The sequence below is a fragment of the Heloderma suspectum genome, chromosome 5 (genome assembly GCF_057233095.1).
Source record: "Heloderma suspectum isolate Gila_16-S chromosome 5, 16-S_ref, whole genome shotgun sequence".
NCBI classification, from domain to species: Eukaryota; Metazoa; Chordata; class Lepidosauria; order Squamata; family Helodermatidae; genus Heloderma; species Heloderma suspectum.
Window position 1 is genome coordinate 6,823,310 of NC_139462.1, and position 25,149 is coordinate 6,848,458.

At 47.6% G+C, this 25,149-nt stretch overlaps 1 protein-coding gene across 1 annotated transcript in view; it reads right to left on the bottom strand.

Annotated features, from left to right (window-relative positions):
• Positions 1-462: 462 nt before the first annotated feature.
• The window catches only part of LOC146343550 (uncharacterized), a 37,666-nt gene continuing 12,979 nt past the window's right edge, over positions 463-25,149 (bottom strand). Inside the window, exons 2-8 of the mRNA XM_084855275.1 lie at positions 18,984-19,132; positions 14,015-14,094; positions 12,360-12,595; positions 9,688-9,859; positions 7,259-7,499; positions 3,126-3,932; positions 463-1,908 (exon numbers count right to left, since the gene is read on the bottom strand). Coding sequence (XP_084711401.1) covers positions 1,631-1,908; positions 3,126-3,932; positions 7,259-7,499; positions 9,688-9,859; positions 12,360-12,595; positions 14,015-14,094; positions 18,984-19,086 — 1,917 coding nt within the window. The 5' untranslated portion in view covers positions 19,087-19,132 and the 3' untranslated portion in view covers positions 463-1,630. The remainder of the gene's footprint in view (positions 1,909-3,125; positions 3,933-7,258; positions 7,500-9,687; positions 9,860-12,359; positions 12,596-14,014; positions 14,095-18,983; positions 19,133-25,149) is intronic.

Here is a 25,149-nt window from a genome sequence, read left to right on the forward strand (position 1 = left end):
CCACTCTCCCTGGCAGTGGCTCTTGGGGGTCTCTGCCAGAGGAGGGGCTTCCCCACCAACTTCCCCAGGACCCCTTTTCGCTGGAGATGCCAGGGATGGAACCAGGAGCCTTCTGAATGCAAGACAGGTGCTCTGCCGTTGAGCTGCAGCGCCTCTCCTGACCGTGCTCCACAATGGTCAAGCAGTCGCTTCATGGTGACGCCTGACCCTCCGTCAGGGGCCCAGGGAGGGCCAGGCTGGAGGCTCCAGGTTTGGGGAGCTTGGCTTTGAGTCCCACCTCTGCCAGGGACTCATTGACTTGGGCAAACCACTGTCCCGGTCTCAGCCTTGAACCGCTTAGAGATCGTCTTATATCAAGCGGTATGGAAGTACTACTAATGAACACATTAGGCTCAGTTCTCCACCTGTAGAATGGGAACAGCTTTTTTTGAGAGGACAAGCAGAACAAAAGAGAAAAGCCTCGAAGATTAATAACACACACACCTTTATTCAAGGAAAAGAATACAGAGAACGTTCCCCTCGGGAACTATTTCAAAGGAAAGAAAGGGAATCTCCCCCTCCCACAAAACCCGGTCCTGTGCTAGTAGAGACGAGGCGTGGTTTTTTCACCTGGAGAGTTTTAAAATACACGTTAAAATGCATTCAGACTGAGCAGCTCTTCACGCTAAATAGCCATGTCAAGCAGTGGGCATGATCCAGGGTGACCCATTGACAGAACAGGAGCTGTGCGAGAGCCTGCTGGGTCGTGCCCGGCATCTCTTTCCCGGCTTGCGCTGGGTCAAGAAGCAACACATCTGCTCCGTAAACACTCGCGTTCCCATGTCGGGAAAGCACCAGGCAAGGGTGGAGAAAAGAGGAAGGAACTTGCCGGACGGTCCTTCCTTGTGGATGGACTGTCCAGACCAGACACGGTTCAGCTGCCCAGGGGCTACCAGTTCGGGGTCCTGCATGGCAAACCGCTAAGAAAGGCACTGGGGGACATTTAACCCCAAATGCCGCTGCTTCCTTCCCAACGGCTGCAGGGCGCACCCCGCAGGTGGGCTGTCCAGGCTCGCCCCCTCCCTCAGCTCACCCCACCTACAACCCCTCCACAGGCCTGGACATACTGAACGGAGAGGCCCAGTGCTGGTCAGCAAAGCACGGCAGGCACAGCCCTCTCCGTCTTTGGGCTCCAGTCCCTGCTGTCCCCTAAACATCAACGCTTTAAAGCCAGGGATTCCCCCAAGAAAAGGAAGCAGCAAGGGCGTTTTGCTGTACATATTTTGGGAAAGAACAGCATGGCAACAGGAGTCCAGCATAATTACGGTTAAGAACAGCAGTGGTCTGTACCGAGAGAGCAAGCGATAAACTGTCATACAGACCATGACTAATATTGCTGCAGCTTTTTCCACAATCCATGGTGGTGGAGACATACTGCTTCTGTGGGGGGGGGGGGTGTTAAAAAGTAGCAGAAGGCGCCTCCCTCCAGAGTCCACAGCTCTCAGGCCCAAACCCAGGTCCACAGCATGTAAAAAAAGGCATGTTTGTGACTCCAGCCAAAGACCACGGTTCCAGTCCTTCGTTGCACGCACAGAAAACCCTCGACAACCTCGGGCAAGTTTGGTCCCGTCCCATTTGTGGAAGAAGAAATTCAAGGCAGGCAGGGCCGCCGCCGCCGAGGCCGCCACCGGGATCTGGATCCTTGGAAGGGAGCTCTGTGCAACTGCTGGGGGCTGCTGCAGCCGCCCTGAGGCCTGGCGTAGGGGTGGGCATTGTCGCGCTGGCCGTGGGTGGGCTGGTGATGCACTGGGAGCCCACTGGAGCGGCCGCCCCGGACTCTTCTGCGTGCCCCGCGTGGCAGAGAAGGCAGGGGCCAGGCCTCCGCGGGCTCACAGGGCCCAGGAGCAGGGAAGCCGCTGGGATGCGTTTCTGTGGGGAAGAAAGGGAGGTCAGAGGGGAAGGAGGGCAGGGGGAAGGCGCCACAGCGGAAGGAACGCCTGGACTAGCTGCAGAGCCACCGCGTGTGAGCTCAGGATGCTCCTCCTGGGGCATCGGCCCCATTTCGTTATGTGGGTAGGACAGGGGTGTGCAGCCTCTCGGTCCCATGGGCCACACACAATACTGCCCAGGCAGCCGGGGGCGCGCAAGCGCCACACACACACACACACACACAAAAACACACACTCCCCATCCGGATACAGATCGCTGGGACAAGGGGCTTTAACCTCGGACTCCTCCCAGCAATCCTGCCAGGAAGGCAGGCCTGTGGGGATGACTCTCTTCAGCTGCCTTCGCTCCCGGCAGGATTGGGCTCGATAACCCGACCGTGCTGGGGAAGAGGGTGCGCACACGAGTCGCCCCCCTGCACCTTCCTCCGTGGTGCTTTCAGGCTCCCAGCAGCCAGCCAAACTGCTGACTGGAGAACTCTCAGGATCCTGGCTGCGCTGGGAGATTCGGCCCCGTGCGCCCTCGTCCCTGCCCGGGGGGGCGGGGGGCTGCAGCACTGGCCACCTGCGGCAGGCTGCTGGTGGGCCGCGAGGTGCTCACCCTGTTCTACAATATTCATACGCGGTTTCTCAACCAAATGTTCTCAGAGCAGTGTATGCAGCACGGGGCGGCTGACACGCAGGCTTGAATAAAGGTGTTTACAACCTCAGCTGGGGGGCAGAGGGGTTTCCACAGATAGCTCTTCAACCCTGGATCAGAGGAATGGACCCCTTCACACCTCTACTCGGGTTCCGGCAATCTCCGCCACTGTGGCGAGGCCAGGAGCAAAGCCCTCCCCAGAAGCACCCACCCCACAGCCCAAGCCCACGAGTGGAGCGGACCCCATGTGGAGTGGCTCCTGCCACTCCCTTCTTCCTATCGGCAAGCTGAAACAGCCGAACGCTGGCTCCCTCTTCAGTGCCACGTGGCCTCCAAGGGTCCCTGTGCTCACAGGTCCCCATCTCCTCTCTCCCCCCACGCCATTCTAGGCACACTCATCTGCTCTCACCCCACTTTGCTCCTTCCCTCCTCCATGCCTTTGGAGGCGCTGCCAAATTGCTTCTCGCTTCTCCTCCTTTCTCGACACCTGTTTCTTCCCAAGGACCGTGCACAAAGCCCGCAAAGGAGCACTGCGGCTGGCAGGGGCGGCAGGAACATACCTTCCAGATGGGGCGGGGGGCGCTGCTCACATTCATATCCATCCAGGGGCCCGTGGCTGTAGTTAGCATTGCGCTGGACATAAGGAACGTTCCTGAGCTGGAGGAGGCCAGGGTGGGGCTGGGGCCCCAGCCCGTGTTCCCATCCATCCAGGGGCCCATTGACAAAGTCAGCATTATGCTGGAAATCAGGATCATGGCCGGGGTGGAGGTGGCCGGGGCAGGGTGGGGGATGCTGCTCATATTCACACCCATCCAGGGGCCCAGTGACGAAGTCAGCATTATGCTGGAAATCCAGATCATTGCTGGGATTCAGCTGGCCTGCGTAGGGTGGGGGGCCCTGATAGTCTCCATATCCATCAGTGGACCCATTGACAATGTTAGCATTGTCCTGGAAATACAGAGCATTGCCAGGGTGGAGCTGGCCAGGGTGGGGCGGGGGACACTGCTCATGTCCATCAATGGGCTCATGGCTGTAGCTTGCATTATGATGGATGTAAGGAACATTCCTGAGATGGAGGTGGCCAGGGTGGGGCTGGGGGCCCTGCACGTATTCACATCCATCCACAGCCCCATGGACATAACTAGTATGGTGTTGGACATAAGGCTCCTGTTCATAGGCCAATCTACTGATGGGCCTTTTACCATAACTAGAATTATGTTGGACAAAATGATTATTGTTGAGATAGAACTGGCAAACGGGTGAGCCATTGGCATGTGAGAGGGGCCACCGTGGCATCTGTGGCAACCTTGAGGAAGGGTGTTGATTTTCAAGATTTCCATCTCCATCTATTCCTGTGAGGTCAAGAGCTGGGAGAGAAGAGAGAGGTTGTTATTCTGGAGCAAGGGGTGGTGGTGGTGGCTTCAGTCTTGCATGATTTACTTAAGAAACACAAGCAAGAAAAGTCGGCAAATTCCCACGGTTCACAAATGTGTTTTAACCCCAGAAAGCAAGGAAGTGCGCACTCAGGACCTTTTGTGGTCAAAGCATGACCAGTCTGTGTTATTAAGTGATCCTGAGTGTGCGCTCTTGCTCAAGAACATAAGAAGCAGCTTATTGGATCCGGCCAAGGGCCACCAAGTCCAGTGTTCTGTGCAAGAAGCGCAGCACCCTGCAGACTCTAGAAAATCGGCCAGTGACCCACTGGCAGGCAGCCATCTATATTTTGCCCTCCCCTGTTTACAGCTGCTATCCCGAACGCACAGACAAGGACTCTTCCAGGGAGGGTCATCCACACGTCCCTTGCTGACCCTCTTGAGTCACTGGTGAGCCATTTAAATCCACAAGCCAAATAATACATCCATATTCCAAATAAAAAAACACTCTGGTATTGTCAGTATGAACCTTTCTCTAGGAATGAACTTATATTAGGGACTTTGGTTCTCTTCCAGGGGATCAAAACTCGAGTTCATCCCCCTGAAGGCAGTATGGGAGAATTAAACTGGCATGCATTTGCATATAGCAATCCTTGTTAAACATACATTATCACATATATTCACATGCATAAGTTAGAAGTTATACTGGCTTACCCAATAACCTAGCCAGAGAAAAATTCGGTCAGTTGTATTGCTTAGCTTAACAGCACTGGGGCTTGGAAATTTACAAAAGGGGACATACCTAGCAAAGTAGAAGAACAGGGAAGAGCCAGTTTCTGTTTTAAGGCCGAATTAAAAAAAAAAATTACATAGGCAGAATTCAGGAGTTTTTTATGGAAACCAGTATTATCTGAAAAAGAGGGTGAACTGCTTACATAGATAGAAGGTTTGCACTGTTTAGGAAAGGCTGGAATTCTGGAGAAAGAACCATCAAGCTGAAGTCCAAACACGTGCCATGACCAGATGGAGATTTCATCCATGTGAAGGGATTATGGATACAACATATGGTTGAGACTGGGAGGGGCTCCCTTCCGACATCTGGAAAGCCGCTTGCTTGTTAGTGGCCAACGTTCTTTTTTCCCTACAGTGGAGGAAGGTATCCTTGTGTGGGACACCCAGAAGCAGCTCCAGGGTGGGTCCCTCGCTGCATTTTCCCTTACTTGGCAACTACTTCTCAGAGTGCCCTCTTTCTAAATGCTGCCTCGGAAGCTTGTAGTAGTGAATGAAGGTGATACTGATGATGATGTGGCTGCCTTACAAGTGTTGGCTAGGGGAGCATCGGCGGTGAAGGCAGCTGATGTGATTCTGTTCCAAGCGGAGGAGGCCATTATTCCCCCAAGCACCTGAGCGGCAGGGGCTTCATAGTATGTGGATGTGTGGGCTCTGATTCATCTGGCCAGTGCGGCCTTTGAGACCCTCTTTCTCATGGTGCTGTGCTGGAAGAGTACAAACATTCTGCCAGAATTCCTCAGTGCATTTGATGTTCATTTTGAGTGCCCACCTTATGTCTCGTGTGTGCCATTCCTTTTCCTGAAGCCTGGTGGGCTATGAGCACAAAGAAAGCAGGATCAACTCCTGTGATCTGTGGAATTTATTTTTGTAATCTACGTCAGATCTGTGCAGAGGACCACCAAGTCCTGATGGAAGATGCAGAGCTCCTTCCTGATGGAGAGAGCATTCAGTTTGGACACTCTCTGTCCTCATGTAATTGCTACTGGGAATAGTACTTTCCATGACGAGTGTCACCATGTTCAGGGGTTCAAGTGGTGGTTTGGTGGCGGCCTTGTGTAGGACCCCTGTGGGACATCTGTGGACTATTGTTGGCTCAAACAGCTGGCTTCTCAGGAACCTTTTTATGTCAGGGTGAATGGAGAGGGGTGTGTTGTTGGTGATTGGCACTACTGTGGACAGGGTCACTTCTTGTCTCTTGAAAGTGTTGGGCCACAGGCCTGGCTTGGAGGAAGGACAGGATCCCCTTGATGTTAGTTTGAGTCAGACTGAGACCATTCCTTCGTGTCCATCTGATGAAGACTCTCCAGTGAGTTAACAGACTCTGTGGGTAGTATCTCTGTGTGATGACAGAACTGTGTTGAAAGCTCTGTCGTCCTATCCTTTGTTTTGCAGTTCTAACTGCTTAATAGCCACATGTGCAGCTGTAGCCAAGCTGGGTCTGGGTGTTGTACCTGGGCTTGGCTGAGCAGATCTTCTTGTAGTAGCAGAAGCCATGGTTTCCTGAGACACATGGCTGCTAGGTCTGAGACCCATGCTGTATAGTCCCATTAGGATCACTGTGGCCCACCCTGCTCTGATTTTCTGGAGTGTCTGGCCCAGGAAGGCCACTGGGGCGGGAATGCATATAGCAGTCCTCTGAGTCAGGGGGCTGTGAGGCATCTATGCTTTTGGCCCCTTCCAAATGGAACCTGGAGAAGTACCTCGCCCATTTACAGTTGGCTGGGGAGACGAAGAAGCATCCCCAGCCAATGTCCTGTCAGCTCAGCCAACCTGCCTTGGAGTTCAGTTCTTCCTGTACATGCTGTGCTGACAGGGATTCTATATTGTCTTCCCCCCAGTCTAGCAAGAGGCTGGCTTCCTGCATGAGAGAGCAGGATATGGTCCCTCTGTCATGACTGATGTGTCCCTTGGTCGTCACATTGTCTGTTCAAACTAGGACTTCCTGGCCCTGTAGGAGATGTTGGAATTCCCTTAGTGCCAGTCGAACCACCTTCAGCCAAGGGCTCCAGCCTGGTCGGAAAAGTCCTCGGAGAGGTCTAGCGAGAGCTCCTGATCCCCTCCTTGATTGCGAGAAAACGTAGTGAAGGGCTCCTTTCCCTGGCTATTAGGAGGTGAAGGTAAGGCGATTGGTGGATAGCCTAAGGAAAGCCAGGAAAGGGGGTTAACAAAGGTGGAGATTGTTGGAGTTGGCGGAGCTTCAGAATGCACTACCAACCAGAGCGAGGCAGGACTGGAACTGGGAGGGGCTCTCTCTCACAGTTGGCATAACTGCAACTCCAATAGACCTGGTCCTGCCCACAAGACTGAGCGGGAGGCGCAATCCACACAAGGATACCTTCCTCTACTGTTGGAAAATCTACAGTGCACGCAGCTCTCAATGGACTCTTAATGTACTTAGGTTTCTAGGCCTTGTGGTTACAAAGACATAGTCCTGACTAAAACACTCCTCCATCACAGCTACAGCCTTCAAAACATTCTTTATTACCCGTTCTGCCTTCCATCCAGTTTTCCACCTACCCCACACTCACCAATTTGAGACTTCCTCTTCTTGAGCGCCACTCCCCAGGCATCAGCCACGTGGGTCAGCAGAAGTTTGGTTATGCACCGGTGTGCCCACATATTCCAATGGACGCCATCCTTGTAATGGTGGTGGTCCAGAAAGCGGAAGCAGTAGTGCAGGTCCAGGACATCAAATTTGTAGCAACAGGCCATGCTGGCACTGTAGAAGTTGGCTTTGATCACATCCACAGGAGTAGATTGATTTGGATTCTGCATATAAGGGGGGTGGCCAGGTAGGGAAGAGTGGGGCTGAAATCTAGAGGGTACGCAGCAGTCTGGACACACAGCAAACTGTGTATTAGGCATATAACTCATGGCACAGATGTGGCCCTGGGAATTTTTACTCCTTATCTTAATTCTTTCCTGTCCTAAAGGCAGGAACCAACACATCTTTCTATCTTTCTTTTCTCTCATCTTCAACAATCTTGTAAAGCAATCTGGACAGAATGATACCACCCTTCCCAAGACCATCTAGCAAGATTCAGATTCCTAGAAAGCCTAGAAAGAGGGTGCTTTCACTGGAGGCTTTCATTGTTCAATCGCCCTGCCTCAGTCACAGATCCAGACCACATTGTCTTCCATTTGCAACCCTCCCATGTTTTCACACTGCGTCTTTTTCTTACCACCAAAAATCCTTTAAGAGGGAAAGAAGGAACAGCTGCAACATGCCTTTTGAGTGGTGGTGCTAAGAGCCATCCATCTGGAAGCACCCAGTGTAAACAACATCAAGTCCAACCCCCTGCTCAATGCAGGAAGCCTGATTCCCAGGCGGTCTCCCATCCAAGTCCATGCTCAACTCAGCATTGCAAACAAATGCCACCACCATCACCCTCCTATACACACACACACATTCTCATCCCCAATTTGTGGGGAGACCCCCATGGTTGCTGGGAAACGAGGCATCCTTGTCATCTCCCCCACCCCAGTGCAACTGGCCTTCCACTGCTGTTGAATAAACTGAGGAATGTTTCCTTATTACTATTTCGCCCACCGTTTGCAGAGTGGCATTTTATCTCCCCAACAGTCCTGCAAGGTATGTTACGCTGAGAGATAACAAGGTTGCCCACAGCCACTTCATGGGTGAATAGGGATGTGAACCCAAGACATCCTGCTCAAAGTCCAAACATTCTAACTGTTAGACCATATTGGCCCTGGGACTACGGAAGTGAGAGAAAGGGTTTAAAATCAAGGCTGATTCAGAAAAAAATGTGATGCTTTGCATACGTTGGAGACCACAGAGGTTTATTAAGAAGAAGCTGGCTAGCTCTGCCTGCTGCCAGCAATGTCATGAAGACAATGCCTCTTTGAGTATATGATGTGGGCATGGCATGTACTGGCTTCTTTCTGGTTGGAAGTCATTGCTGTATAAATTTTGTTCTTGAAAAACCTGTGATAATAGTGGGTGTCCATTCACTTTAAAATTACATCCCTGTGATGTGGAGATTAACAGACGGACAGCAAAAGGGGATTCCGAGAGTCCTTGCAGTTGCAAACAGACTTGTACTTCAGAACTTGGAAGGAAAAACACCCACTCAGTGGACTGAAGATCTTACTGCTCTTGCTCCACTGAATGTATCGCCTACAGTCATCAATCTCATATGGATGCTTATTTAGATATATGGACGGCCTATATTAACATACGTATATGTTTGAAAGTGGAAATGTTAAAATCTTATTTTCCCCTCTTTTTTCTTTTATTAAGGGTGACATAAATGATTATTGTGTGTGGATATGTTTCACGATATGTTCTTCCTTTTTTCCCCTCCTTTTTCCCCTCTGTTTTGTGGTCCCCTCCCACTTTGTTTTTTGTTTGTTTTTGTTATATTTGAAAATTAATAAACAACGATCTGAGGGAAAAGAGGCTACTGTGGCTGGAAGAATGAAGGCTACTGCTGGGTAGTTTTTCTATTATGATCTGTTGTAAAGATGGGATAAATATCTTTGATAAATATCAAAGTCAACATTTGTGTCACATTGTGCTATTATAAAGGCACAAGCCTGACATGTATCATGTGTCAAGAGCGTCGTTATAAAGCACTGACCACCAGCCCAGAATACACACCAGCCACGGCACATGGGTATACCAACTGAGTGAGGATGAAGCCCATATCCTGAGCTGTCCCACCCTGGACTGTAGGTGACACCGGCTCCTCCATTGAAAATACTCTGCTATGCACAGAAAAGGCTATGCTACAGCCTGTCAGGGGAGAGGCTATGCTACAGCCCTTCTCCCTGAGATGCTAGCTCTCTATGTGTGAGAAAATAGTTCATATGGAGGAGCATGTCATCACACAAGCCCCCGCTTGCAGCCCAAAAGGGGGACAGGCCAGGCACTGGGGGGCCACCTTGGTGAGAGCTCGTCCTCAGTCACTCTGGCAAAGCAACAGCCCCCGGCTACCTTAAAGAAGTTCCCAGAGGCCATTTCTCCTATTGGCATGGCCGTATCCCAGATGACAAGGCAGCTCGAAGGAAGGATGTCATCCAGCCTCGCAAAGAGCTTCGCCAGGTTCTGCCGATATTCTCTGATGGCCTTTGGGAGCGGGGGCTCTTTGGGGGAGTTATCATGGTACCTGCGTGGAAGGAAGAAGACCATCAAGGTTCCTTAGAAACCATAATGAGAAGGCGTGAGCTTTAAGACAGGGGTGAGGAACCTCCAGCCCGCCGGCCTAAAACAGCCCGCAGGAGGCCCCCATCTTGCTTTATCGCCAGTCGCTGATCCCTGCTCCCCACCCAGCCCGCACTGCATGAAGACTTTTCCAAAACTGGTGCTAACTGCAGCAAGGGGGAGACTATTCACGGGGGATGCTGGTGGGGGGTAACCCTAATTGCTAATTGCTGCAGGGGAACGGCGACGTATGTGTGCAAAGCCATCGTGGGGCTACATGCCGGCAGTGGGGCGGCCCTGCCCACTGCAGATATTTTTATTGATTGTTTTTAATTTTTTACAACATTTGTATACCGCTCCCCATCCAAACAGATTCTGGAGCAGTGAACACAAGAAATACTGTAGTAAAAAAGATAAAAGATTAAAACAGTGCATTAAAATTATTCAAAACAGAACGCCAATAAAAACCATGGCTGGTCATTCAAGGAATGCATCCTGGAACAGAACTGTCTTTGGGAGGCGCCAGAAGCAGCACAGTGTCGCCGCCTGCCAGAGCACCAGGGGCGGGAGCGCCAAGGGCAGGATCCGCCATGCTGAAGACACGTGGCCTCTGACATGCTTGCCACACCCCTGTTTTTAAAGGATGACTGTATCTATCTGTGCCGAGATCTCTTGCACTGGTATCATGCAGAAATGAAGAAACCCGATCCTAGAGGGCGGGGAGGGTGGGGTGCTGGGAGAAAAACCTCCCTATCATTCAGTGAACACTCTACATTCTGAATGAGAAACTCTTCCATAACAGTTCCCCACTCTTTCTAATACTTTATTTTACTTATTTTATTTTTATTTAAAACATACGTATCCTGCTCTACGTCATTAAGGTCTCAGAGCGGCATACAGATAAAATCAATTTAAACAGTATGATGTTCCCAGGAATTTCCAGTCTGTGCCAAAGGATGGAGTGGACACAAAATTTAACCAAGCACACCCATTTCCTAGTTAGCCCAGTCATTCCCAAATGCTGTACCTCCATTGCTGTGTGAACACAGTTAATGAAATAAAGGATGCTTTTGAGCCTCAAGCACACCCCCACCGCAGAGGAGGAGGCTGCCGCCCCTGCTCTGTGTGACTAACTGCTCTGGCCTTGCCTCTTCCCAATCAGGCCCCGCTTTGAAGGGAGGGGGAGCAAGGATTCTGCTGGGTCTCAGCATCAAGCTGTGATGGAGCAGCCAAACGTCACGTCTGACCCAGAGAAAGATTCCCTGCTCAGGGCTTCTAATCAGGAGGCATGTGCAGATCACCGACTAAGAGCGGAAGAAGAGAAAATGGCTGCTGCTGCTGCTGTTGAATCAAACTAAGGTTGGTCCATCCAGCATCCTGTTTCCAACACACATTCTGATTTTAACAAAAAAGCTGAAAACCATCAGCCATAATGACACAGAAAGGGATGTCCCAAAGGGCTAATGCAGACAAGCTGGAGAGGGTTCAGGGGAGGGCAACAAAGATGATCCGGGGACTGGAAACAAAGCCCTATGAGGAAAGACTGAAAGAACTGGGCATGTTTAGCCTTGAGAAGAGAAGTCTGAGGGGAGATAGGATAGCGCTCTTCAAGTACTTGAAAGGCTGTCACAGGGAGGAAGGCCAGGATCTCTTCTCGATCATCCCAGAGTTCAGGACATGGAATAATGGGCTCAAGTTACAAGAAGCCAGATTCCGGCTGAACATCAGGAAAAACTTCCTGACTGTTAGAGCAATATGGCAATGGAACACATGACCTAGAGAGGTGGTTGGTTTTCCCACACTGGAGGCATTCAAGAAGAAGCTGGACAGCCATCTCTCAGGGATGCTTTGACTTAGATTCCTGCACTGAGCAGGGCGTTAGACTCAGCGGTCTTAAAGGCCCCTTCCAACCCTACTATTCTATGATTCTATGAAATTTCAGCAGCTGTACTGAAGGTGCACCGTACTGCACTGTTCAGCTGTACTGAAGGTGAAGAGGGGGAAGTGGAGCCATTTCACCAGCCCTGCTGAAAGACATCATTTTTTCCCCTCTCCCCTCCTCATTCCTTTTTCCTTGTGTGTCATGTCTTTTTAGATAGTATGCCTGTGGGCAGTGACTGTCTCATTTTACTGACTCTGTTTAATCTACTCCTGGGAGCCTTTTGGGCTGAACAGCAGGATAAAAATACTTAAAATAAATAAACAAATAAGATGCTGTTGGGTATTTATTAAGGGGCTGTAGAATCTGTTGACTTTAAATACACACCAAAAGCAAACCTCTGTGGGTTTAGGAGTCACTCTGAGTGCCATTTTCTTGGTAGAACTGTAGGGTACAAATCAAATAAATAAATAGGAGTGGCACCTCAGCTATCAGAAGTTTGGGAAAACTATATCTAGCCCCACCTGCCCACTCCAAGGTGCTATAGACTCAGCGACTACCACAGGCAGACAAGGGCCACCTTTACCTGTTGAGGTCCCAGAGGCAGGAATTGATGATGACGACGTCGGGTATTAGCCCACTCTCCAGCCCGGTCCTGAAGTCGTTCAGGATGCTCTCCATGTAGGATGAATAGACACGGGTGATGAAGTAGAAACGCACAAGGTGGTGACTGGTGTGGAACTGGCGTACCTCACGGTAGTCATTTCCAGAATGCAGCCCATAAAATTCCACTCGGTGGTCGTTGGCGAAAGTCTCCTCCCCCTGCAAGCGGAGATCAACATCGTTCACAAGACCTTTCTGTGGTCACATACGGCCAGAATGTCATCATTCATAAAAAGTGTTAGTATACAGAAACAGAAAATCATGAAGCTGGAAGTTCATATAACCTGGTAGTCTACTGCAACAGAGAATCGTGGAGTTGGAAAGGCCAGAGGGCCATGTAGTCCACCTCCACTCCAGCCTGCTGCAGAATGGAACCGTTCTTGCTTTCAGTAGCATCCCTTTCCCCAAAGACCAAGTGTCAGAAACCACAAACTGCCTGCTTGAGTTAAACCAATGGCCCAGCATCCAGCTTCCAAGCCTGGGCAGCTGGTTTTGTCTGGGAGCTCCCTAGCAAAGCATGAAGTTTCACGGCCTTTCTGTGCTGTTTGTCCCCTTCAAACCTCTACCTTTAGGAACATAGGAAACTGCCTTATGCTGGGTCAGACTTCTCGGTCCATCTAATTCAGTGTTGTCTACACCAGTGTCCCCCAACTTGGTGCCCTCCAGACACAACTCCCAGCCAGCATTCCTGACCATTGGCCATGCCGGCTCGGGCTGATGGATGTGCAAAACATCTGGAGGGCACCAGGCTGGGAAAGCCTGGTCTTACCCTGACAGGCAACGGCTCTCCAGGGTTTCAGAGGAGACTTTCCGAGCCCTACCTGGAGATACTATGGGGTGAGCCTGGGATCTTTTGCATGCAAGCCATGTGCTTTGCCACTGGGCCATGGCCCTCCTCTAGTCTACCATGGTGAAGAGCCATCCTCCCAGTGGAGGCTGGTGGCTCCGATGTCAGTGGGGTGGGGAATCCACTCTGGGTTTCAGTCAGAACCAGTCAGAACTCTCAAGGAGCTCTCCGAGGTGCTTCACTCCTTGGAAACTTAGTCTCCCTGCTCCACACCTTGGATAGCTCCTGTAGACTTCTGGCTGGTCATGATGGAAACCTGGAGTGGATTCACTGCCCCACTGAAGTTGGAGCCACCGCCCTCCCATGCATCCTCCACTAATGTCTAATCTTTTAAAAAAGTCCCCTAAGCGAGAGACCGTCACCACGTATCGCGTGCACATTGTAAGTCAGAGAGCCCCACAGGATGGTGCCTGTTTTTATGTATATAATGCTGTCAGCGCGCGTAACACTTTGCAATGTACAAGAGGACATGTAAAACGGAGGAATAATGCACATAATTTCCATTACAACCAGAGGAAAAGCTTCATCCAATGTACACAAGTGAGGCACACCGCAGGGGGAAGCAAAAAGCACATGGGGTCTCTAGCCAATCTGATGCAGGGGAGGGGAGGTTCACAAACCCCATATACATTGACAAGTGCAGGCAAAATCCTGCAAGGCAGACAAGATCCAACTGCAATCCACATTTCAGAATTTGGGGTTGGTTCCTCTAGGCCCAAGGGAGACAGCACCTTTTTCTGCAGCTGGGGAACGGTGAGCTTCTCCTCTGTCTGCAGGAAGTAGATCATATCTTTATACATTGATCGGTAAACTGCAAGGGGAGGGGGGGAAAGAGGTCTGTCAATACCGAGTGAGAGGCAGCCCACAAGAGACATTCGCTGCTAAGGAAAAGCCCGTGCCTCCCATGGCTCCCCCAAATGCTGGGTTCAATGAACCAGCTTGATACAATGGAGAGGATGCTGGGAGTAGATCATGGTGTCAGAGCCATCTCTCCTCTGATGCTGAGGGAGGGGAGAGGCAAAGGGCTGCAAAGCCAGCCTCCCTGTGGCCCCATTCAGCAAGCTAGTGTGATCTGGATGCTTTTCCAGGGATCAGGAAGTACCACCTGACCTAGTCTGGCCAATGGCGGAAGGAAGCTTCTTTGGTAGTTCTCTGCTTTGGCTAGATATGGTTGGAGATACACAGGCCAAATCCTGTGCCAATATTCCCAGGCTGCCCATTCAAGGCCTACCGTAGGCCCAGAAGACAGACATGATCTATCCTCCTATCTGGAGAAGATGGACCTCACCTCAGTCATCCATGCACTAGTGACATCCAGACTGGACTACTGCAATCCACTGTCTGTGGGGCTGCCTTTGAAGACGGATCAGAAACTTCAGCTGGTGCAGAATGCAGCCACCCAAGTACTGATGGGGGCAAAGCAATTTGATTACATAATGCCTATACTGCACCAGCTGCACAAGTTACCAGTGTGTTTCCGAGCCCAGTTCAAAGTGCTGGTTTTGATCTTTAAAGCCTTAAACGGTTTGGGACCAAATTACCACATTCACCCAAATCAGCCACCTGAACTTTAAGATCAGCAAGAGAGGCCCTTCTCATTTGCCCACCTGTGAGAGCAGTTAGGTGGGTGACCGCACAAGACAGGGCCTTCTCTGCAGCAGCCCCATACCTCTGGAGCAAATTGCAATCAGGGGTCTACCACACTCCATCATTGCAGACTTTTAAGGAGGCCTTGAAAACATGTTATTTTACTCTGGCCTTCTCCTGATATGATTGCTGTTGCTGTTTTTATTGCTGATTTTGTTGTTGGTTTTTACTGCTGTTTTTATTGCTGTTTTCATTGTGCTCTTACTGTTTTATTGTGTTTTTATCACTCTTAATATTGGATCAGTTTTATGTGTTTTATTGTTGTACGCCATCTTGGGAAGACTTCTGCCCTGAAAGGCAGCCAAGAAATATTTTAAATAAATAAATGGACTGGGCTGGTTTCTTGAGCAAATTGCTCTCGGTTCCATCTTATGTACAACATCATGTCACCATCAGTCTCCTTTCAGTAACCAACAACTATCCACCTGACAACTATCCGGTGGATCCCTAGTTGGCTACAGAATTGGATTCAAAGAGTCCTTATCAATGGGATCTTCTCAAACTGGGGAGAGGTAACGAGCGGGGTACCGCAGGGCTCAGTCCTGGGCCCAGTGCTCTTCAACATTTTCATTAATGACTTGGAGGAGGAGGTGCAGGGAAGGCTTATCAAATTTGCAGGTGACACAAAATTGGGCAGGCGGGATAGCTGATACCTTGGAAGACAAAAACAAAATTCAAAGTGATCTTGATAGGCTAGAGTGCTGGGCAGAAAACAATAGAATGACATTAAATAGGGGTAAATGCCAAGTTCTGCACCTAGGAAAAAGAAACCAAATGCACAGTTACAAGATGGGGGATACTTGGCTCAACAGCACTACAAGCAAGAAGAATCTTGGAATTGTTGTAGATCACAAGCTGAATATGAACCAACAATGTGATGTGGCTGCAAAAAAGGCAAATGCTATTTGGGGCTGCATTAGTAGAAGCATCGCTTCCAAATCCCGGGAAGTACTAGTTCCCCTCTACTCAGCACCGGTTAGGCCTCATCTAGAGTACTGTGTCCAGTTCTGGGCACCGCACTTTAAGAAGGATGCAGACAAACTGGAGGGGGTTCAGAGGAGGGCAACAAAGATGATCAGGGGACTGGAAACAAAGCCCTGTGAAGAGAGACTGAAAGAACTGGGCATGTTTAGCCTTGAGAAGACTGAGGGGAGACAGGATAGCACTCTTCAAGTACTTGAAAGGTTGTCACAGAGAGGAAGGCCAGGATCTCTTCTTGATCATCCCAGAATGCAGGACACAGAATAATGGGCTGAAGTCACAGGAAGCCAGATTCTGGCCGAACATCAGGAAAAACTTCCTGACTATTAGAGCAATATGACAATGGAACCAACTACCCAGGGAGGTGGTGGGCTCTGCCACACTGGAGGCATTCAAGGCGAGACTAGACAGCCATCTGTCAGGGATGCTTTGACTTGGATTCCTGCACTGAGCAGCGGGTTGGACTAGATGGCCTTACAGGACCCTTCCAACCCTACTATTCTATGATTCTAACACCAAGCCTCTGCCATTATGGGGCAGAAGAGCCATCTCATGCCCACTTTTCTCTCCCCGGCACCTTTTTTCAGAGAGAAGGAACAGCACAGCAGAAGCTGGGCATAGCTGTCAGGGACCAGTGAAATAATGGACAAGGTCCCCATGACATGAGATATAAGACCACCCAACCTGAAAATACCCAAATTAGGAAACTTCTCTCTCCAATATTGTTGGTTAATTGCTTTCACTGGGGGTGGGGGCATCCTTCCCTAACCTGGTGGCCTCCAGATATTTTGGACTTCAACTCCTATCAGCCCCAGCCAGCATGGCCAACAATCAGGAATGCTTGTAATTGTAGTCCAAAACATCTGGAGGACATCAGGTTCAGGAAGGCTGATCTAGGGGGTTGTGACCACCCCTTACCAAGGTCACAGGTATAACCTACCAAGTTTTCACGTTCCTGCTCGTGTTTGTCACAAACATGTCCAAACTGATCCTTTCCCACCCCCGCCACCATCTTCACTGGAAAAGCAGGAGAAATCCTGTGACGACTCCACCAGCTGCACTGTTTATAGCTTTGGGAACTATTCTCAATAAAGTACAACTCCTTCCCCCTCACTTATGAAGGGCGCTGGGCGTCGCATCTGGCCTCGGATGGGAGCAGGGCGTGTAGGCCTCAGCATGCATTGTGGCGCCACTTGAACACATCAGCTGATGTGAGGGCAAGGCAAGGGGGCTTTTCTTTTTGGAGCGGGGCCCGAAGAACGGAGGCGGAGCATCAGGTGCACTCAGGCGCAGCTCACGGCTTCAGAGTTTGTTTTAAACCGGGGGTGCGTAACCTTTTCAGCCCCCAGGGCCACGTCAGGTGTCTGCTGGGGTGGCGGGGGCCGCACATGGGCATGCACACACACGCACATCTCAGGCATACACACGCCACCCACACCAGCAGCAACAGGCCTCGGCGCTGCAGCAACAGCATCTGTTCCATGTCACAGCATCAAGGTGTTGAAGCCCCCTGCCTGCTTCAGCCCCTCCAACCCAGCCCAGTCACAAAAGGGGGGGGGAGCACTCTAGGATCAGGCTCAATGGTTCCTGCCGTAGCAGCTTTGCTCTGACGGCATGCCCAGAGCATCCTAGGAAGCTGGCAGGAGCTGTCAAGCGTTGCTTCCTAGGATGCTGCAGAGACGCTCTAGGAACAAGGCTTCTATGGCAGGAACCAGGAGCCTGTTCCTGATACATTCCCCGGACTCATGTCTGGGGGTCAGAGGGCTACCAGACAAGTCTTGGGGGGCCACCTGTGGCCCATGGGCTGCGCTGTTTGCGCCTCTCTTTTAAAGGATGTGGGTGTGTGGAGGGGTGGCATGGGGAATGGGTGGATGCAGGTCTGGTTAGAGCTCTCACCTTCCTGGATTTTTTCCATATAGTATGGGTTGAAGAACTGGCCAATTCCTTCAGTTGTTTTTGGTATGATAACCAGGCAATGGCTTATGTGATAAATTCACTCAAATGAAAATTATCTGAGGTTATGGGCAAGTCTTAGCTTATCTGCCAAGAAGATATTCCTGCAGACACACTGCAGTTTTCCTGGAAAAAGGTCATTACTTAAACCTGACAAATGTAATCTATTGGCTTTGTTAAGCCATTCAAGGAAATGCTTCATTTCCGTGTGTGGTAGATGGACCCTGTAGTCCCCCAATTAACTTTTCTCTAGACAATGTGGGGAAGTTGCTGGTGAGCGGCTGTAGGCACCAAGAAGGTGAACAGGAATTCCACTCAGGGCTTTGACGCTCAGGGCCAGAGAAAAGAAACTTGTTGGTTGTGGACTGGCTTGGATGTAATTTTACATGGCATTAAGGAATCAAGTGGGCTACCGCAGGCAGAAGGAGTGAGGGACAGTTTACATGAATCGTCTAATTATTTTGATATTTTCTATACCACCTTCCAGTAAAAACTCCATGGCCAGTCCAAGATGATACACTGAGATCATTTGTCAGTGGAAAGGGAAGATGCCACGTTGAACTGGGCCCAGACTATAGAGAGATAGGAAGGCACAAAAAGAATCCAGCGAACACACACTTGGCGGGGCGGGACCCTCAGTTGCTGCAGGAGTGTTGGCTGGGAGTAGCACACAGAGTGCTGAACAGCAGAGGGCAAGAGGATGATTGACTGCAGATCCCCAACAAAAACAGAAGCTTTGGAGGTTTAGCAACTAGATGGAAAGAAGCATGATAAGATAACTGAATTGTATAACAGAACAGCATGCTAAGTGGTTAAATGTACAGCTTATAGAATTGTGTTCTTTTTCAGCAGATCAAGTTTCCAATTTAGCAAGATGAAAATCAACAAAAGGGCAGCTGACCCTTGAAAAGGGTGGTAAGGCTGTGCTCGATTGATTTGAGGGAAGCCAGGGCACCGAAGAATTGGTCTGAGTTTTGTCTGTTTTACTCCTGCAAGATCATCACCACCTAGCCTGGATTTTCCAGGTAAGGAATTGTTGCAATGAGGAACCCCAACAAATCACTCTCTTGTAGGCACAGATCTCTTCCCAGACCAAAAGTCACACAGTGAAATACTCACTGGAGTCACCCATGATCACAATGAACTTGTTGTGAAGCAGCTGCTGGGCTTCTTTTGAAGAGAAATTGTGTATGTCTCCCAAGAGAGGTTCAAGTTCCCTCATTGCTACGCTCAGGATGCTGCACTCCAGCCAGGTCACGCTCCTTCTCCTGCAAGAAGATAGGCAAATAAGAGGTGGCAAGGAAGACACATGGACAAGCCTCCCGCTCCTGATGGAATGCCCGGACCCTGCCTTCTTAAGGTTTCAGAAATTCAGACACTTATTATTGGACAGTGCCGTGGCTCAGTAAAGATGCAGTTCTAGGTTCGATTTTCTTCTGCTGAGGTGAGGGATGCATCCAGAAAAAAGCCAAAGGGTCAGATTATAAATTAGAGACTGAAGAGATTTATTGGAATGAAGAGATTTCTTAGCATACAAACGGTGAAGAGATAAGCTCAGCAATAAAACATGTAAGAATATGGCAAACATAATATAAAAAGAATATATACATGGAATTCAAAAGAACAATATACAAGAGTAAAATGTATTGAATGACTAATGCGTCTAGCATTGATTAAACTTAGCACTATAAGAATTCTATGGCAGCAATCCTAGATATATTTACATGGGGCTTACTTCTGAGCACACACACACAAGATTGCACAGACACCCAAGAACTAAGTAATGAAAAGAGAAAGAAAATGGATTGATAGCTACAAAGCTGGTATGTAGTAATGGATAAAAGTTTGGAAACCCCTCTTGTAAAAATAGAATCAGAGAATAGTAGGGTTGGAAGGGGCCTATAAGACCATCACGTCCAACCCCCTGCTCAATGCAGGAATCCAAGTCAAAGCATCCCTGACAGATGGCTGTCCAGCTTCATCTTGAATGCCTCTAGTGTGGGAGAGCCCACCACCTCCCTAGGTCATGTGTTCCATTGTCATATTGCTCTAACAGTCAGGTTTTTCCTGATGTTCAGCCGGAATCTGGCTTCCTGTAACTTGAGCCCATTATTCCGTGTCCTGCACTCTGGGATGATGGAGAAGAGATCCTGGCCTTCCTCTCTGTGACAGCCTTTCAAGTACTTGAAGAGCACTATCCTATCTCCTCTCAGTCTTCTCTTCTCAAGGCTAAACATGCCCAGTTCTTTCAGTCTCTCTTCATAGGACTTTGTTTCCAGTCCCCTGATTATCTTTGTTGCCCTACTCTGACCCCTCTCCAGCTTGTCTGCATCCTTCTTAAAGTGCGGTGCCCAGAACTGGACACAGTACTCCAGATGAGGCCTAACCAGTGCTGAGTAGAGGGGAACTAGTACTCCACGTGAATTGGAAGCTATACTTCTATTAATGCAGCCCCAAATAGCATTTGCCTTTTTTGCAGCCACATCACATTGCTGGCTCATATTCAGCTTGTGATCTACAACAATTCCAAGATCCTTCTTGCTTGTAGTGCTGTTGAGCCAAGTATCCCCCATCTTGTAACTGTGCATTTGGGTTCTTTTTCCTAGGTGCAGAACTTGGCATTTATCCCTATTAAATGTCATTCTGTTGTTTTCTGCTCAGCGCTCCAGTCTATCCAGATCACTTTGAATTTTGTTTTTGTCTTCCAGGGTATTAGCTATCCTGCCCTATTTTGTATCATCTGCAAATTTGATCCGCATTCCTTGCACCTCCTCCTCCAAGTCATTAATGAAAATGTTGAAGAGCACTGGGCCCAGGACTGAGCCCTGCGGTACCCCGCTTATTACCTCTCCCCAGTTTGAGAAGATCCCATTGATAAGCGCTGTTTGAGTCCGATTCTGTAGCCAACTGTGGATCCACCTGATGATTGTTTCATCTAGCCTACTGTTAGCTAGTTTGCTAATCAGGATACCCTGGGGCACTTTGTCAAAAGCTTTGCTGAAGTCGAGGTATATTATGTCAACAGCATTTTCACAGTCCACAAGGGAGGTTGCCTGATCCAAAAATGAGATCAGATTTGTCTGGCAGGATTTGTTCTTGACAAATCCATGTCGACTTCGAGTAATCACTGCATTGTTGTCAAGGTGCTTACAAGGTACTTACAAATCCTCGAGCGCTGTGCTGTTTTCCTGCTCTTAAAGATGGCGGCTCTCATTGAAAGATCATAAACTCTTCCTGTTTCTGCTGATTCCACGCCCACCGCGCGGCAGTGGCGCGGGAGAGGCTTGTCGTTTTCCGCATATTTTCCTGGCCTTGGGGAAAATGACAAGCTTGTCCCTTGCCGCCGCCGCTGTAGCAGGTGGGGGTGGAGGGAAGAAGGAGGCACCTATCCTCTTCTCCATCCCCACCTGCTGGAAGCCAGGGTGAGTGGCTGGGGGGTGTCTGCCAATGCTCTTTTCCCCGCACCAGCCTTTGACAGCCAGCACGAGGAAGAAGGGCAGTGGTGGCGGCACCCAGCGCTTGTGTTTTGGGGGGTGCTGCTGGCATCTTTGAAGATTCGAAGTTTCACATTGGCCCGGTTAGTAGGATGGGTGACCGCCTGGGAATCAGGCTTCCTGCACTGAGCAGGGGATTCGCCGCAATTTTTTTTTTCTAATTCTGGTATGATCTTTGAAGATTCAAAGATTCGAAGATGTGAAGCCACGATTCTTCGAAGATAACACCTTAATTTTTTAAAAAAAGCCAAAGCAGGGTACCGAAGGGGGAAAACTTAGTCTCATTTGAAGGAATAGAACAACCCCCTGCTCAATGCAGGAAGCCTGATTCCCAGGTGGTTGCCCATCCAACTACTGACCGGGGCTGACCCTGCTTAGCTTCCAAGATCAGACAAGCACACGCACATCCAGCCCTTTGCTTGTTGCTGAGGAAGCAGGGGCTGCTGAGGAAGCTATGCGATGAGTAGCCGGAAGACGACATGGGGCCATTGAGAGCTGTGATTGGACAGGAGGGAAATACAAACACCGCCATATATGGACAGCGTGGGAGGAGACTACGACCGGATACGGTAGCGAAGGCGGAAAATCAGAGCACATTAAGGGGAAATACCGGGATATCAGGGTATTGAAAGCAGGAGCATGGAAGCTGCAAATTCCGGTTCCAATTCGAGGCGGTACTGTGTAATGTGAAAGGTGGGCGGTGAAACCTCATTGGAAGCAAAAAAAAGCCCGTAAGTGTACATCAGCCCCCACTCACTCACAGTTGGTATTGTTTCATTCTTCCATTTTTGTGCATACAATAACCTTGCAGCCGTTGTCATGTAGAGAAAGAGGGTTCCCCCCCTTCTCTTTTACGGATTTATCTGTTAGACCCAATAAAAAAGATTCTGGCTTTAATTCTATAGTAGTCTTTAATATTCTTTGAGCTAAAGACTGTATTAGTTTCCAAAATATTTTAGCTTTTTTACAAGTCCACCATAAATGATAAAACGTTCCATCCTGATCTTCACGTTTCCAACATTTTCCGGAAACACCCTCATACATTTTAGACAGTTTGAACAGTGACATATACCATCTATACATCATCTTATAAAAATTCTCTTAAAGATTTGTACATAAAGTAAATTTTAGATCTTTTCCCCACATACTTTCCCACACTTCCATTAATATATTATGACCAACATTTTGTGCCCATTTCATCATACGACCTTCTGCTTGCTCATCTTCTGTCTCATACCCTAACAGTAATTCATACAGTTTAGCAATAACATCTTCATAATTTGTACACACTGCTGTTTCAAACTCAGATTCTGTTTGTTCAAATCCACCATTTTTCTCATCTATTTTAAACCTTTCTTTAATTTGCAAATATGAAAACCACTGACATACATGACCTTCTTTCAATAAGTTTTCCCTTGATTTTAACTTATATTCCCCTTGTGACCATTCCAGTAAATCATTATATCTTATCCATTTATGCGTGCTATCAAATTCTCTTCTATGCATTGTTTCTTGTGATGATATACAACATGGTGTTTTTTGATAAAACCTTAATTTATATTTATTCCAAATTCTTAATACAGCCCGTCTTATATAATGATTATTAAAATCTACATTCACTTTTGTTTTATCATACTACAAATAACCATGCCACCCATGATCTCAATTCATGTCCTTTTAATTCTCAAAGTCCTCTATTTTTCAGCATCACCCATTCCTTCATCCACATCAAGCAGCAGGCAGAGAAATTTTAAAATCTGGTAATCCCAAGCCACCTCTTTCCTTTGCATCTTGTAAAATTTTTATTTTAACTTTTGGTTTTTTTGCTTGCCATATGAACTTCTTTATATCTCTCTGCCACTGCTTAATAGGTAAAACCGATGTAATAATGAGTATCATTTGAAACAAAAATAACATTCTAGGTAATACATTCATTTTAATAATTGCAATTCTTCCCAAAAGCGATAGCTGTAATTTTTCCCATTTTAATAGGTCTTGTTTAATTTCATTCCACACTTTAACATAGTTATTTTGAAAAAGCATACAATTCATATTTGTCAAAAAGACTCCCAAATATGTTACTTTCTTTTCAATTTGGAAGCCAGTCTTATCCATCAACTTTTTTTTTCTTGAACATTCATATTCTTTGTTAAAAATTTTGTTTTCTGTTTATTAACTTTAAACCCTGCCACTGCTCCAAATTCTTTTAATTTTTTCATTAAAATTTCAATTCCCTTTAAAAGTTCTTCCAACATGAACACCAAGTCATCTGCAAAAGCCCTCAGTTTATATTTCTCGTTTTTAATCTTTATTCCTGTAATTCGCTCATCTTGTCTTATATGTCTGTTCAATAATTCTAAAACCAATATAAACAGTAGCGGTGACAATGGGCAACCCTGTCTTGTTCCTCTTTGTATCTCACAAAGTTTAGTCAAGTCGCCATTTATAATTATTTGAGCCTTTTGATCAGTATATACCGATTTCACCCATTTTATAAAGTTTTCCCCAAAGTCTAATTTTTCTAAAGTCTTAATTAAAAATTTCCAGTTGAGATCATAGAATAGTCATAGAATAGTAGGGTTGGAAGGGGCCTACAAGGCCAAAGATTATCAAATGCTTTCTCTGCATCTGAAAAGACCAGAGTTGCTTGTTTTTCTGGATGTTTTTCCAAATATTCCACCACATTCAAGACCGTTCTTATATTATCTCTCATCTGTCTCCTTGGTAGGAAACCACTTTGGTCCTCATATACAAACTCCTGCAATATTTTCTTGAGACTTTCTGCCAGAATTGTTGCAAATATCTTATAGTCATTGTTTAATAATGAGATTGGTCTGTAGTTTTTTGTCAAGGCTGAATCCTGTCCTTCTTTAGGTATTAATGTTATATATGCTGTTTTCCATGTTTCGGGTATCTCCCCCTTTTCTAAAATACTGTTCATCATATTTTTCAACAGTTGTAAAATTTCTTCTTCACACAACTTATAATATAATCCTGATATTCCATCTGGTCCCAGAGTTTTTCCCAGTTTAATTTTTTTTTATTGCTTCCATCATTTCATTTGCTGTTATTGGGCCATTCATCATTTGTTTTTGTTCCTTAGTAGTTTTTGGTAGATTTTGTTTATGAATATATTTATCCATTAATTCTAGTGAGATATCATGTCCTTTATACAAATTTGAATAATATTGATGAAAGACTTTCTGAATTGACACATTATCAGTTAATTCTAATCCACTTTCACTTATTTCCACAATCGTTTTCTTTTCTTTTTCCTTTCTAAATTTATAGGCCAACCATCTTCCTGGTTTATTAGCAAATTCAAAATTCCTTTGTTTTACAAAGTTTTATTTTTTTTGCATATCCTGAACTGTTAACATCGACAATTGTTGTTGGAGTAATTTAATCTGTCGGAGGACGCTTGCCTTTCCTGTTTTTTTCTTTAGGAATCCTTCTTTCTCCTTTATCTGTTTTAGAATATTTTGTACCTTCTCTTCTCTTTTTCAGTTGCGTGTTTTGTTGTATAAAATAACCTCTCATATAGGCCTTACTTGCCTCCCATACTGTTTGGATATTTGTTCCCTTGTCCAGATTCAATTAAAAAAATTCTCTCAATTTGTTTTTAGTGTCATCCACAATACTTTTATTTTGAAATATCATTTCATTCAATCTCCATCTAAAACTAGTGCTTCTTTTCACATATGACATAGATATAGGGTTATGGTCCGAAAATGATCTTGGTAGAACTTGTATTTTGCCAATATTTGTAGCAAGCTCTTTAGTTTTCATAA